We start from the raw sequence: 14,656 nt of genomic DNA, 5'->3' as shown, positions 1-14,656 counted from the left end.
CAAAGGCAGTGAGAATTATCAGTGTAAGTACACAGGTGTGAGCAGTTACTTAGTTTTAGAGCGCATCATGAATCCCACGTAGACTTTTCTTAGAATCTCTCTTAACAAGAAATTTAAGAAAAAAAACTGTTGGTGAGTGAGGCCTGTCATGTTGTGTGTTGTTTTGTTAAATGAACCTCACCACACCTTGCATGAATTCAAAACCACACAGGTGTTTTCAGTTATGACTGCAGACAGTATATCGACCTTGACTGAAGCTAAACTGGTCATCCCTCAGACAGCATTTAGAATTGTGAAGTAGTGGCATTGGTGTTCAACTGTCGCAGGGAAGTGTCAGACGTGATCTGCAAAACTGATATGTTTGGTGTTGACGGAAATGTTTCTTTGTCTGTGTTCCTCCAGAGCACCATTAACCCAGTGGATGGGATCTATCAGCCGCCTCTGGACACTCCTGTAGTCAACACCACCATGCCAACACAGACCACACTACCTACAGGTACTGACGCCTGTCTGCCTGCTCGTCGCCTCTCATATACAAGCAGCTGTGGTCAAGAGATGTGCCGTTGTGTGTGAACGTGCTCGATACCACATGTCAGCGGCCTTGAAACTAGTGTCATAGACTTCACATCATTCTAAACATTTCCAATATTTTGTGGTACTGTAACATAGTTTCACTGAAAGGTAACAACAGCTCCCCCTGGTGTTCACATGTCAGGCTATTCCCATTCTCATCTAGCCTGCTGATGCACCTTTTGTATTTTTTTGGCACTCTGTGATGAGTAAATATTCTCTTGTGACAATATTTAATATGTTTTTTGAAAGTCACTCTGGCCGTGATTCTATATCATAGTGATGGCATTATGAATATTATCAGTATCTGTGAAACTGCTTTGAAAATGTTTTTTTTTTTTTTTTTTTCCGCAAGGTTTTGAGAAATCTCTCAGTGCTTGAATGTTTCTTGTTTATAGTGTAGATAAGTAAAGTTTAGGTGTACGATTTAGCACAGTCACCAACTTTTTTAGTATCTGTGCTTGTCTGATTAAATTTAGTATTTCTGACATTATTCTCAAAGAAGAAACTGTTAAGTTTTATAAAGGTAAAATCATAAAAATGGGAAAATGTTGCAGTTGCAATGTAATCTACACTTAAAGAATGGTGCTTTTTTTTAATTCTCAGATTGAATTGCTGATGTATTTTCTTCAAACATGATGTAATTATCTTAGACCATGTTAATCAGAAAATAATTGTCTGAATTTAATCAATGTGCCATGACTAAAATCTCACTAAATTTAAAATCTATTTTGGTCAAAAGGCTATGACTATATTTAAAACTACTGTGAAAATTAACACTGCAAATTAGGCCAGTCTAATTTCAGAGCCTCTCTTAATGGACTGTGTAATCCAATTCACAGTCCAGGCTTCTGTCTGCACCGTCTAATATTCGCCTTCACTTTCTCAGGCTCTGTTTCATGGAACTCAGGCCGCCGCGCTGCTTTAACGTGATTAAATGTCGTTTTCCCTTCTTTAGAGCTGACTCGTTTTCTCTCTCCCTCTCTGCTACAGACGGATCTCAGGTGTGTAAATCAGACCAACGACCCTCCACGCTACCGGTGGGTCCTGTCGTCACGGTGATGGGCAGCCTGCAGACCCCAACACCCAACAGCACAGGTGAAAGGTCACACTCCAGCAGTCAATCACACTGTGGCATTGAGCATGGATAGCGTGTTAATTTCAACCTTCCGCTGCAACAACATTTTAACTATTAATAATTTGGCATTCTGGCACTGTTGCCCAATAACTGAATATCTTTCTCTTTTAGGTTTGTGCAAAATGTGGTACTTTGATTGTAAATGAAACAAATATTTTAGTTGAGCCCCAACTGAAGTCTTGACGGAAGGTTAACTTTTTTCTCATCATTTTATTAACAGCAGTGAAAATCGATAACTTAGTGAAAGAGTGCTGTTGTCTTTGCCATCATGTCTTTATCCATTGATATTCTTATTTAAAAGCAACATGATGCAAAGGGAATATCAACCTAACAGCAAAAAGAAAAGTACAACAGCAATAATTTAATTTCTATAGCACTCCTCCGGCTCAGAGGGGAGTGTCCATAAAAACAATGTAAATACAAAAGCCGAGTAAAAAGCAAGGCAGGGCTGAGATTCCTGCTTGTTTGTCTATCTGCTGAGGCAGCACTATTAAAATGCTGTGCTGTGCACTAAGGAGGCGAGCTGACTGCCAGGTCGGGCAACACTGTCAATATGCACTGCAGAGGAGCCCGACACCATGTTAAAGACGGTTTAATGTCTCTGTGTGAGAGGAGTTTGCTGGAAAGAGCTCTTAGAAATGGGAGTAATCAGAGTTCTCTGTTTGATTTGGTTCAGGATGTCTTTTATGCTTAATGAATAAGGAAGCCCGAGCTCTACTGTGTAAATTGTGCATCACTACTGTAAAGCAGTGCAATATCAGTGCTTTTTTTTTTTTAATAACCCTGGCTCTCTTGTCTCGGCCCCTCTGTCAGGGAGTGGTCCGTCAGGCCCCAGTAGTGGCGTCACCTCCCCAGCCCACATCCCCCTCCCCTCCCACTCGGTGCCAGACTTTTCCTATTCCTCCAGCGAGGACGAGTTCTATGACGCTGACGAGTTCTACCAGAGCAGCACTTCCCCCAAACACTGCATAGAGTGAGTACAGGATCATCCCCCTCACACTGCACACTGCTTATAGTATGCCTTCCCTCCAACGCCGCATAGAATGAATCTACAGCTTGAAAGCAGCACTTTGTAATTACAGTGTTCAGCAGCAGCAGCAGCAGGAAAGTGCTGCATAGAGCGAACAAAAAAAAAAAGCTGGATAAGCTGCTTTGCTCCATGATAAGTTCACAACAAAACTGCTTATGAAATTGTTTTTTCCCCCTATGTCATGCTTGCTTCCTGCCTCCACTCCTTTTCCTCATGCTTGTTCCTTTTCTCCCCCTAGTCCTTCAGGGCCTGCAGCTGCCTTGCCTCTTGGTGATGAAGAAACAGCACTGAAACGGCCCGACACCAATGAGTCCCTCAACTCCTCCATGTCCAATGGCACTACTGATGCAGGTGCACAAAAACATCTCAACATTTTTGGTTTGTTGTGACCTTTCGACCTTAAACCGTCACTCTGCCTATTGATAATTGTAACAAACACATACTAAGGTGGAGGTGCTTTCTGCTCTTCTTAAAGTTAACATAACCCTCCTAAAGCTTGCATCAAAAGGTGCACCAACTGTGCTGCACCACCTTTATTATTGGAGATGCCTCCATCACAAAGATATATACTGTATGGATATATTTTGCATAGATGGAAAGTCTTCAAAAAGCAATGAGAAAATCACACACCTCTTTTGAAGCTGTTTGGGTGTTTGTCCTTATTCTTCAAGATTACAAAAATTAAAGCTTACCAAGAGTTAAAGCATGCGAAAAAGTGATAACAAACTAATGGAAAAGGTGGGTTGTGAATGTATTGTAATACTGTAATGCTCATGTGAGTGCTCTCTGCTGTTGTTATCAGACTTATTTGATAGCCATGATGATCGGGACGATGAAGGAGAAGGGGAGTCAGTAGAGGAGCACAAGAGTGTTATCATGCATCTGCTGTCCCAGGTCCGGCTGGGCATGGACCTCACTAAGGTAAAAACTCCTTCTGTCGCTATGCAGGACTGCAAGCTGAATGTCTCTGTTCTTTGATTGCTATCTCTGCTCTTCGCTCTTTCTCACCATTTCTGTCTTCTTTTTTTTACTCAATAGCTATGTTTATATGAGCAGTGTCTTTTGAATCCACACAAACATGACTTAGTTGTTTTTCTCTCATCAAATTTCACAGGTGGTCCTGCCTACCTTCATCCTAGAGCGGAGGTCTTTGTTAGAAATGTATGCAGACTTCTTTGCACATCCCGACTTGTTTGTCAGGTACTTGCTGTTTAAACAACTTTTTCGTTCTGCTTAATTATCTGAGCTGCGTATATGCTTTGAGCCGTACTTAATGCTTTGCTTTGACTAGATTAAGTGTTGACCAACCCGCATTACCCTGGCTGGTTTTTGCATAGACCTTCCAAGATTTGTTTTGCCCAGGTGCCTGATATGTTTGATTTACCATACGCTGTACACTGAGTGCCTAACAATAACAGCATATCGTACCTATCTAGTACCCCCGACAACTTAACACAAATACTGAGAAATATTTGCAGCTGGGTTTTGACCAATATTTTAAGACTGAAAGTGAGAAACCATAGGGTGTGTGACTCAGTGGTATGACTTCCTGCAGCATCGCAGAGCAGCCAGAGCCCCGGGAGCGCATGGTTCAGGTGGTGAAGTGGTACCTGTCAGCCTTTCATGCAGGGAGGAAAGGCTCAGTTGCCAAGAAACCCTACAACCCCATCCTGGGAGAAGTCTTCTACTGCCACTGGGATCTGCCCAATGAGGCAGAGGAGCCTCCCCCTCACACGGTGAGACGACAGGCCACTGTGGTGGAGACTTGTCTGGCCTGCTGGATTCAGATGATTCATGCATCTCCAGTTTATATATAGTCAGCACAATGTCAAATTGTTTACTTCATGCCACACTATGAAGTATTAATTTTGGAAAATAAGAAGAGAAAACCACTTGTAATACCAAAAGAACACTTTTATTATTCAAGCTAATAATCTCTAATATTAAGTTCCTTGTAGTATTTTGACTTTGGTACAGTAAGTATGGTTGTGTTGGAAACACTTTTGTTGTTTTAGAAGTGTTTCTCTATATATTTTTTAAGTATCTTGCCTTTTGGGGAAACTTTTACCCTTTTCTACACCATTCACAGCTAAAATGCTATGATAATAACAAAACATGTCAGTGCACATTTTGTTGTGCTGGGTTGTTATGCAAAACTGTAACCTTCATCCGTTCTCTTGGAGCCACCATTTAAGTATCTTTCCTTTGTTGTGCCCCTCCAGGAGACAGTATCAGAGGGTCCAGTTCCATGGTCTTCACCCAACAGTGTGTGTTTTGTAGCAGAGCAGGTCTCTCATCACCCACCCAGTGAGTGTCCGACTGTCTTTATCTTTTAGCAGCAGCTGAGGGATTAGGCAGGGGGCGGCGAAACTTTTTGACACGGAGGGCCAAGGGCTGAAAGGCGTTGAGGATGGTGGGTCAAGAGAAGTGAACTGGGCATTGATTGTTTTAGAAATGTAACAAAGGGGCTTTAATTTCTCTGTGGTCTGTTGTCACCACAGTGTTAATAGCCTAATAAGCAGGTTATCTCAAATACTCCTCAAATATATCTCAAATTAAAACATTTCAAAGGTAAAAAAAAAAAAAAAAAAAAAAAAAATCTTATTTTGGATAGCCATGGATTACAATATTGTTGTCTTACAAACAGCATCTGAAATCATTGGGTTGACTGATTTTTTTTTTTTTTTTTTTTTTTTTTTTAGGATTCTAGCTGTTATTCTTAAAGTAGCTTGCTTAATTCATTGTTTGGGCTATCACTGAGAACAACTCCTCATTATTTCTTGTCTTCCCTCTCTAGTTTCTGCATTCTATGCAGAGTGTTTAAGTAAGAAGATCCAATTCAACGCTCACATTTGGACAAAGTCCAAGTTCCTAGGGATGTCCATAGGTGTTCATAATATCGGCCAAGGTAAAGAACTGCCTTACACACTCCAGATTTGACATTTTTGCACACTAATTAGTCACGGTTGCATGTCGTTCTAATAATTGTTCACTGGTTGTGATTTAGGCTGTGTGTCGTGTTTGGAGCACGACGAACATTACATCCTCACTTTCCCTAATGGATATGGCAGGTACGTGTTACTGTGTGCCCTTGTGTCTCTCTGTCATCACTGTTTGCGTCTGTGTGGTCATCATAACATCCCTTACTTAGACATGAGTTTGTATGTCCAGGTCAATCCTGACTGTGCCGTGGGTGGAGCTGGGCGGGGAGTGTAGCATCTCCTGCTCCAAGTCGGGCTACAGTGCCAACATCGTGTTCCACACCAAGCCTTTCTATGGAGGCAAAAAGCACAGGATCACCGCTGAGATTTTGTAAGAGGAAAATAATTGTTGTTGCATAATTCAATATAGTTGATAAACTTTTAAAGGCTTGGTCATGATAAAAGTCCCTGCTGTGCCCAAGTGGGCAAAGAATGATCTTGGTGCTACAAAGGGAGGCCTAATCCAGGCTCAGCCCACTGTGAATCACTGTTTCTTTTTTCTTTTCTTTTTTTAGTCTTTTTATTGATGCATCACTACTTTTCTTTTCTTTTGCAGTGCACCTAATGATAAGAAGTCTTTCTGCTCCATTGAAGGGGAATGGAACGGAGTGATGTATGCCAAGTGGGCTACTGGAGTAAGTTCAGTTTTAAACTGACAGGATGTAATGCAGGAGATTGTTTTGGGCACAAATCAAATTAAAGCATCCACACTGAGGGCTAACTTATCATAATTTATTTACTTGATTGAACTAAAATAAAATTGTTGGCATTTAGTGCATGGAGCCTTGAGAAGAAAGTCTTTGCAATCTGCTCATGTTGTGCTGTGTGATAATAATGATGCATTTCTTTACCTGGCAGGAAAACACACTGTTCATTGACACAAAGAAGATGGGAATCATTAAGAAGAAGGTTAGGAAGCTGGAAGACCAGCTGGAGTATGAGTCCCGCAGGTGAGAGAGAAGTGTCATGACCATAGCACACACACTTCTCCACTGCAGTCCTTCTGAATCAGAAATGAAACACAACCTGCTGATTTTGCCACATAACTCATTTCACAAAAAATAGTGTGACGTAACCATACTGGACCCCTAGACATCTTTTATTCATGTACTGGCCCACATCCCTGAAAGGAATGTCTCTCTCTTTGCCTGTGTGTGTGTGTGTGTGTGTGTGTGTGTGTGTGACCTTCGATCCTTGACCCATCAGACTATGGAAGGATGTGACACTGAACCTGAAGCTGAAAGACATTGATGCAGCAACAGAAGCCAAACACCGGCTGGAGGAGAAACAAAGAGCCGAAGCCCGAGAGAGGAAGGAAAATGAGCGGCAGTGGGAGACTAGGGTGAGGCTGTCTGGAAAGAACATAACATTGCATGCTTCATAAGTATGTCGACGTTAACATGTTTGTATTCTTATTTTCTGAATGTAAAATCAAGTTCAGCATAGGTACTCAACCCTCATTGTCACTGTGTCATTTATTTTCTTCATAACGAGTGTGAAAGCAGACTACTGTGTTGCTAGCAAAGTGCAGTCTGAATATACTTGTTCACCTTAAATAAATAGGATATAATTTTGGCTTTTCTGTAAAAGTGACCATTACTTTGTGTCTTTCTCCAGCTGTTCCACGAGGATGGAGAGTGCTGGGTCTACGATGAGCCACTATTAAAGAGAATAGTTTCACAGAGGCACTGAGGAGACTGTGCGCACTCTGATATACACACACATACACATATGCATAAATAAATGCACACACACACACAACACAAGAGTCTTCATAAGAACTCTTTTGCAAAACCACTTCCTATTCAAGCCTTGGAATGACTGACTGGTGATTGAATATGTACACAGCTTTGCATTTGACAGTAAAACAATATTGAATTGAATGAAATCCATGAAAAAACGTCTAAGATGTAAAATGAAGATTAGCTAAGCTCCTCCCCTTACTTGGCCAACCTCACTTCCACCACCAACGACGCCCCTCCACCCCCCTCCAGAAGACTCAGCAGCAGAGAGCGCAGATGTCGATGCGTCTCGGCTCTCAGCTCTGTCCATCGGCTTCACGACCACGCCCTCCAGCTGCTTCGCAGGACGACCCCAAGCAGCTCTCGTTTCTTAATTCACAGAGTTCTTTTGTGTCCTCTTTGGGGCGGGGGTGGTGGGGTGATGGTGTTCAGAGCAAATAAATCTTGACAAACGAAACAGCGCTCTACATCTCAGGGAACCTGGTGACTGAGGAAGAAAAGCTGCTGTCCCCTCCAAGAGTCTGACAGCCTTATAACGGTGGAACGGAAGAATCACAAAAGGGGCGGGGGGGAGAAACTCTCGACTTGCCTACAACTAGTTACAACTGTTGTTTATATATAGATATACATATGATGGATATATAAATATATATTCTCTTTTTTATTTTCATTGCTCTTTTTTTGTTTTGTTTATTTTTTCATTCTGGCAATAGTTTAAAATATTTGATGATATGAACTTGATGGCTTCACTTCTTTAGGAATCATTCCATTTACCCTTTTAGGACATTGTGTTCTTATTTCAAGTTCATTGACATTGCCTCTGCCACCTGTTTGATCCTTCACCATCCTTTTTGTGTCCAAGATGCTGTCCAGAAGCAAGCCCTACATGAGCCATAGCATTCAAACACATAGATTGGGAGAGTTGTTATAGATTTATTTAATATATGCAATATAGAGATGATTTTTACATTGCCTGTCAAATTTTGGTATCCACTATGCTTTTAAATAAGATTAAATGGTGTAAAGAGAAGGCTGAAGGGTTTTTGATCTGGACAGGGTCCTTATCGTCAAGGACAAGTAGTATGGAACGCTTTCTATTTCAGCTGAAGGCATTTATGAACAAACGATTGTTTACTTATTTTTGTCTTTACTGGATCATTGTATGGCAAGGATGTCACAGCAGCAGTGAGTCTCCCGAGTCTCCCTTTTGCTCTACATGTTGTCTGTCTCAAAAATCCTTGAAGCCAGAAGGGGTCGCCTCGGCTGATGTTCACTCTTGTGTTGAGAGAGGAAACAAGAAGCCAAGGGGAGACTTGCGAGGCGCAGCTGCTGTTTGGAAGAGTGCTGCTAGAGTCTAAATTTGTTTGGTCGGTCCAGACTGCTGCCATGTTAGCCTGTGTCCAGTAATGGTTTTCAATATAAGAAACATAGAGGGCGATATTTAGCCCGCTGTACGCCTCTGTCTGTTTAAACCATTGTTCATTCTCTTGTTCACTGCTGCATAGGTTCAATGTTAAAGTTACTGGGATGAGCTACTAAAAGAAATGTTAATATTTTTCACCTGATGATTGCCAAGAAAGATATTTCACAGCACTGTGCTAAGCTCACTTCAGAGTGTCCTGTTATTTTTGAGTTGCCGCAGATTTGTTCATTGCCACACTTATATATTTGGCCAATGTGAAAAATTTTAAATGAAAAGAATATCTTCAAAGTGTTTGACCCGGTGAAAGGATCCATAAAGACAGACAGATGCATATTACTGTTGCTGCATGCACACCCGGTCGTAAACCTTTGGTGAAAATCACAACATGCTTGTACTCAGTTGCAAAAGTTGAATGTCACCCTTCTCTTACGGTAGGTAACTGTTTCAAGGCAATTGAAATTTGCAGAGGTTATACAAAAACTCAAAGCCATTACGTTTTGTTGGGTTTTTTTTTTCCTCCATGTCATGTCTTTGTAAATTATATTGAATTGAGGCCTTGCCATACATTTCATTATCATACAGTATCGCTTAATAGAGAACAATCAAGACAAATGTATTTTTTATTTCATTCTGATCATAACCATTGATTGTATCAGACTCTCCTGTTTATTGATGCATAGTATTAAATCTCCATGAGTTTATTCCTGAGTGATTTTTTTGTGATCATCATTTCAGAGGTGCGTTCTCAGATTGTAAAAGAAGGGCTTCTTGCTGGGAATGCTGGGAATAGGAACTGCTCACTGATTTCAGTGTGGCCCAAATAACTGAGACATAGTTTTGGTCGACTGATAACCTGGCATTTTGAGCAGAGAACAATTTAGAGAAAGGGCTCCATATGATTATTTATCTTTTCAATAGAACCATTTCATAATGCGGAGTATACATCTTGTTTGTTTAAGGTTAAATACCATACATATTCATGGGGAATGTGTATCACAGCAGCATACACTGAATAAAATATGACAGCAGTGACATTTCTGTATAGGTGAACCACAGCTGCAACATAAGACAGATGTGTGCTTTGCATCAGTTTCTTTGCAGTGGATGTTATTATCATTTATTGCTCATGCAAGGACAAAACATGTTCTGGGAAAGTCATATATTCATGTCAAACCATGAAATCACTGTTGGATTGAAAAATGCAAATCTTGTTGTAGGAACAAAGGCAACCTGCAGGGGCGCTAGTTGCTATTTTTTCCCACAAGCCTGTGCGACATACTATATAAAACAGCCTCCACCCTTTCCTCTTCCCTCACTCCCTCGTCGCTTGCAGCAGGTAAAGACCTCACAGTTTTGTCTGTAGCGTGCCGCATGTTAGTAAGTGATACACAAGTGTTAGTTTTGGTTTTCACTTGTAGTTTACTTGTGTCCTGTGCCGTATACGTGCAGTTGTTTGTTAGCGTGTTTCTCTGCTGGAGGAGAGCAGCTCTGTTAGCGGCGGGCCTGCGCACCACGTGCCCTGCCGCACGCGCACACATGCTAACCTGTTAGCCGCTAAGCTAACGAACCGGCCTCTTCAAACACAAGAATTCAGTGCTTTGCGTGTTAACCCGTGTCTAAATGATGAAAAAAATGTTGGTAGGGACATCTGAGTCAAGTTGAGGAAATGCCAACTTTTCTGACTACACGGGAAAACGTTGCTTTTAGCCTGAAAGACATTCAACTCACCCGGTGAGAGCATGAACAAACTAATTTTTTTTTTCATTTGTTTTAGGGCCGTCGACGTAACTCCAAAATAAAAGCCAGAAGGGACTATAACCTGGTAAGGAGCCAGACTTGAGTTTATACCTGATTTAAAATGTATTGGAGGTTTCTGAAACTTGCACGTGTGCCTGAACTAAAATGTTGAAGCTGAAAGTTGTGATGCAAAGTCATAATAATCAATGCATGATGTGCAGGAGTTATGACTGACAAAGCATCTCCTTTTCATCAGATTTGACTTTGTCTCCAGCTCAGGAGAGTCATCAGAAACTGTCTGGTAAGATGATTGACCAGTGCATCCTGGTTTATTAGCTGGAAGTCGATTATTCATAAATAAGAGTAGTGGACAGAAGTGATTTCTGAGGAATTCTACAATGAGACTTGTGTATTCAAACAATGGATTTTACACACTTGTGTCCTTGTACTGACATGAGTCTCTCAACAGGTATCTGAAGGGGTGAAAAATGAAACTTGATGAGGTAAGACCCTGTTGAGTTTTGCCTTAAGGGGAGATCTACCCATTTTAAAGGATTCACAGAATATTAATGTACCAGGACATTTCAGTCTTAACCTCAGTCCTGTTCAGGCAGTGCCTTGAGTTTCCAGCTCTTAGATGAACTCATTTTGGGTTGACTTGAGGGTCCTGGGACACATTAATAGCTCATGTGAAAGTTTAAAATGAGGCAACTCCTTCTAACATGCAGATTATCCCAATATGGTACCCGTGCTTCTGTGATGACTCTTATTTGCTACTCTTGACAAAGACAGGATGACGAAACTGCAACCACCATATGCATTTTTCTGAGGCACTGATGATACTAGAAATGGCGTCCTCAGGTATGAAATGACTGCTTCACCAATGTTTTTGTTTCTCGCGCAGTTGGTGAGATCGTCCTTCAGGCGCAGCACTGACTGCTTCCCATGTAAGAAACTGCACCTTTTCAAAGTACCACAGGAATAAAGGCTTTTAGTGATGTGTTGCTTGTGTAGTTTGTTCCATTGGACTGACTTGATTCCTCATGTTAATTTCCACAGATGTGGTCACATTACAGGAATCAGCTGTTGCCCTCTACATCCAGGACAGGTAAATCACCTAGAAATTTGACCTCTTGTACACAACCGGACTGTTAATGATGATCTTGTTTTTAAAACATTGGGAATCTCTCTGAAAAAGTGTGAAAGATACCTTTTTTCTGATAACAGTGTATACTGCAGTATTTCTGCGGTTGCATGTATTTGCTCCAGACTAACAGTACATATTGACTATTGCAGATCTACAAGTCTTTGGATCAGTTAAAGGTGAGCTGCAACATTTAGCAATGAGTTTGCCAGTCTGTTATAATAGCCTCTTGATACAGTGATGATTGCATAGTTCAGCAGATTGTTCAGTGAAGAAGAAAAATGTCTTTCGCTCCTAACTGATGTATCAAATTAAATGAAATGTGAGACCACTAGGACTGTGGAAAGATCACTAACCTTTTTCCCCTGTTCTGTGTCAAACAGTGATGGCTGGCCGGTAGAAGGGCAAAATGAAGGTGAGTGAACATTTGAAGTGCAATGCAAGGTCTTGATACATGGTACAATGATGACTGCATAGTTCAGCAGACTAAACAGTGAAGAAGATGAATTGTCTTTCGCTCCTAGCTGATGTATCGTCCTCCACTGTCCTCTGGCCCTCACGTTACAACATGGAAACTAAATTTCCTTTTCTTTTTTCTTAGATATGTTCAGCCTTCTGACTGAGAATCAGCCATCCTTAAATGGTAAGACTTGGCATATTGAAGTCTTCATTAACACTCGATACAATGATGACTGCATAGTTCAGCAGACAAACCATGAAGAAGATGAATTGTCTTTCGCTCCTAGTTGATGTATCTGTCTTGACACTGCAGACAGCTCTCTTCCCAATGTGTCCATCCTCATCGTCTGACTTTATTTTCTAATGCAGGATTTCAACATGACGAACATGGATGAGAGAGTCACGATGTCGTTGATTTTAGGTGGGTATCATGGCCCCCCACACACACTAACACCACTACACATCACTTTCATGGACAGTCAGATGTGATGCTGTTGAATCAGGTCGCTGATCCAGTTGAGGAAATCAAGTCATTCATTCTGATCTCGATTGTCAAGCAGTCAAATAACAGGAATTGTGTTAATGCTTAAGATGGAACTGAGTTTTGTTGTCTTTGCAGGGGGACTGGAAATCTGTTTCCAATGACGTACACAGGTCGTCCCCAGAATCGGTGAGTATCAAAACTTGACTGACCGTGCAAGCACTTGAGACCCAGATCACTAGTACAGCTGGAACCTCTCACTTTCTCTTACTACTGGTTCAGAAGATCACCAAGAACCTGTCTCAGTCTGCTAGAAGGACATGAACCATCCTTGTGTCAAAAGATCTGGAAATTCTGAATTCACTACACAAAACTTGCACTCTAAAATACCAGATATTTGTCTAGATACTAGCACTACACTCATGTCTGGGTCTCAAGTGCTTCATGGTCATTAATTGGGATTTTGGTGTTAGATCCCTGTAGTCTGGCCTGTGTGATGACTGAGTAAAGACTGACTAATACCATGGAGTCTGTAATATTAGCTCTAGCTGAACTGGTCAGTGTTTAACTTTTCATCCTAATGAGTGCGTGCATGTTTAGTCTTATGTAATTTTGTCTCCTCAGGTATGACTTGATTCATCGAGACCTACTGGACTGAAGAAGACAGAATCTTAAAAGGTGAGAATGAGAGACTGGTACAACATCGGGTCTGTCTGAGGTTCAGTGATGTCTCTACAAATGTCTGACCTGAACATTAATGTGGACAAATTTATTACTGAGCAACCTTGTAAATCAGATCTATTTCAGGTTGGTAAGAAACTCCTTATGACTTTATTTTTCTCCCCTCTCTTCAGGTGACAACTGGGGCTTGAGATTTACCTGGTAAGCAGTTCTACAAACAAGACAGCATCCAGGAGCTTGCCCATCTGTAGAAAAATAACTGGACTTATAAAAATGCACAAAGTGCCACTGGCTTTGTCTTATAAAAGTCAGCAGTAATTTTGACTGCTAGTTGCCATAATGGGCTTCTGGGTGTGACTTCCTGAATAAACCTTCTCAACCTGTGATGAAAAGATTCTGCCAAATGATTCCTTTGATTATACTCCTTACCGTTCCATTTTGACTGAGGTTGGAAGTAGTAAAACGGTTATTTTTCATTTTCAAATATTGGGTTCCCTAAAGTAGCTGTTCATTTTCTTTGAAGGATGGGTGTGCTGGGATGCAGCTCTCAGGCATGATGAGCGAGGAGAGACCTGGTTCCTGGGTGAGTTTTCTGACTGGTAGCTCACTCTAATGATTGTAGTTCTGATTTTGGCAATAATCAAGTTTCATCTGAATACCTCTCTGAGGTTGGGTAGACAAGTGGTTGCCAGTTCAAGGAGCTTTTCCAACTAGAGGAGGGATAGTTAAAATTTCCTTTGTTCACTGGAAGCTGATACATGTTTAGGGTGCGTGAATTAAGGTGAATGGTTTAACTGTCCCACCTACAGTAGGGCCAAATCTCAGGATCTGCTGTAAAACACTGATCTGGGTCTAAATGGAAGAATTGACAAAGGTGTGAATGTTCTCTACCCAAGTTTCTAATCGTGATCTGTTCACTCTTCAGGACCCGGTCTCTGCTCTGCGGACGGCTGCCCAAGATCTGTGGGATGAAGACTGAAGATGTCTGAGATTGTCAGACTGCTGAAAAGTGGAGTTTTTGAAATGTAACTTGAAAGATTGTGTGAAAATAAAGATACTTAACAGCAATTCTGTGGTTCTCATTTTTTTACAGCTGCCTTTGAGATTAATGATCAAATTGTCTGACTTAAAGTCGATCAGAATGGTTAAATCATGCACTATATAAAGGACTAAACACCCAGGGCTCGCTGCAGCCAACCCGAGCAGCACTTGGCAGTAATGTACTATATTGAGGTTTATTTATTTTTTAATGGTCTATGCCCTCAGCGTC

General features: G+C 41.3%; 1 protein-coding gene, 1 long non-coding RNA gene and 8 other non-coding genes across 12 annotated transcripts in view; all 10 read left to right on the top strand.

Moving 5' to 3' along the window:
* Window positions 1-9,585, top strand: part of osbpl9 (oxysterol binding protein-like 9) — a 35,688-nt gene extending 26,103 nt beyond the window's left edge. For all 3 annotated transcript variants that reach the window (XM_030050349.1, XM_030050348.1, XM_030050350.1), the window contains 15 exons: window positions 403-496; window positions 1,564-1,668; window positions 2,522-2,681; window positions 2,977-3,089; window positions 3,541-3,659; window positions 3,853-3,938; window positions 4,294-4,474; window positions 4,961-5,045; window positions 5,536-5,646; window positions 5,746-5,809; window positions 5,910-6,050; window positions 6,276-6,354; window positions 6,578-6,669; window positions 6,926-7,061; window positions 7,337-9,585. In XM_030050349.1, coding sequence (XP_029906209.1) covers window positions 403-496; window positions 1,564-1,668; window positions 2,522-2,681; window positions 2,977-3,089; window positions 3,541-3,659; window positions 3,853-3,938; window positions 4,294-4,474; window positions 4,961-5,045; window positions 5,536-5,646; window positions 5,746-5,809; window positions 5,910-6,050; window positions 6,276-6,354; window positions 6,578-6,669; window positions 6,926-7,061; window positions 7,337-7,411 — 1,641 coding nt within the window. In that variant the 3' untranslated portion in view covers window positions 7,412-9,585. The remainder of the gene's footprint in view (window positions 1-402; window positions 497-1,563; window positions 1,669-2,521; window positions 2,682-2,976; window positions 3,090-3,540; window positions 3,660-3,852; window positions 3,939-4,293; window positions 4,475-4,960; window positions 5,046-5,535; window positions 5,647-5,745; window positions 5,810-5,909; window positions 6,051-6,275; window positions 6,355-6,577; window positions 6,670-6,925; window positions 7,062-7,336) is intronic.
* A 577-nt stretch (window positions 9,586-10,162) lies between these two features.
* On the top strand, window positions 10,163-14,454 carry LOC115357370 (uncharacterized). Its single transcript, XR_003928105.1, has 15 exons — window positions 10,163-10,220; window positions 10,659-10,706; window positions 10,878-10,922; window positions 11,091-11,124; window positions 11,526-11,568; window positions 11,681-11,729; window positions 11,918-11,944; window positions 12,149-12,180; window positions 12,367-12,408; window positions 12,594-12,645; window positions 12,844-12,894; window positions 13,330-13,383; window positions 13,560-13,587; window positions 13,910-13,969; window positions 14,312-14,454. It is a non-coding gene; the product is annotated as an uncharacterized LOC115357370 (long non-coding RNA).
* On the top strand, window positions 10,494-10,575 carry LOC115358541 (small nucleolar RNA SNORD74). The gene has a single exon (XR_003928187.1). It is a non-coding gene; the product is annotated as a small nucleolar RNA SNORD74 (small nucleolar RNA).
* LOC115358550 (small nucleolar RNA SNORD75) lies at window positions 10,963-11,027 on the top strand. Its single transcript, XR_003928195.1, has one exon. It is a non-coding gene; the product is annotated as a small nucleolar RNA SNORD75 (small nucleolar RNA).
* On the top strand, window positions 11,768-11,850 carry LOC115358552 (small nucleolar RNA SNORD79). The gene has a single exon (XR_003928197.1). It is a non-coding gene; the product is annotated as a small nucleolar RNA SNORD79 (small nucleolar RNA).
* LOC115358542 (small nucleolar RNA snR60/Z15/Z230/Z193/J17) lies at window positions 11,995-12,075 on the top strand. The gene has a single exon (XR_003928188.1). It is a non-coding gene; the product is annotated as a small nucleolar RNA snR60/Z15/Z230/Z193/J17 (small nucleolar RNA).
* LOC115358543 (small nucleolar RNA snR60/Z15/Z230/Z193/J17) lies at window positions 12,220-12,301 on the top strand. Its single transcript, XR_003928189.1, has one exon. It is a non-coding gene; the product is annotated as a small nucleolar RNA snR60/Z15/Z230/Z193/J17 (small nucleolar RNA).
* LOC115358545 (small nucleolar RNA snR60/Z15/Z230/Z193/J17) lies at window positions 12,443-12,523 on the top strand. Its single transcript, XR_003928190.1, has one exon. It is a non-coding gene; the product is annotated as a small nucleolar RNA snR60/Z15/Z230/Z193/J17 (small nucleolar RNA).
* Window positions 13,424-13,488, top strand: LOC115358549 (small nucleolar RNA SNORD78). Its single transcript, XR_003928194.1, has one exon. It is a non-coding gene; the product is annotated as a small nucleolar RNA SNORD78 (small nucleolar RNA).
* LOC115358540 (small nucleolar RNA SNORD47) lies at window positions 13,764-13,836 on the top strand. Its single transcript, XR_003928186.1, has one exon. It is a non-coding gene; the product is annotated as a small nucleolar RNA SNORD47 (small nucleolar RNA).
* Window positions 14,455-14,656: the final 202 nt, after the last annotated feature.

Source organism: Myripristis murdjan, chromosome 4 (assembly GCF_902150065.1).
Source record: "Myripristis murdjan chromosome 4, fMyrMur1.1, whole genome shotgun sequence".
In the NCBI taxonomy this organism is placed as follows: domain Eukaryota; kingdom Metazoa; phylum Chordata; class Actinopteri; order Holocentriformes; family Holocentridae; genus Myripristis; species Myripristis murdjan.
Note: the sequence above shows the minus strand (reverse complement) of the source record. Positions and strands in the feature narration are given on the sequence as shown.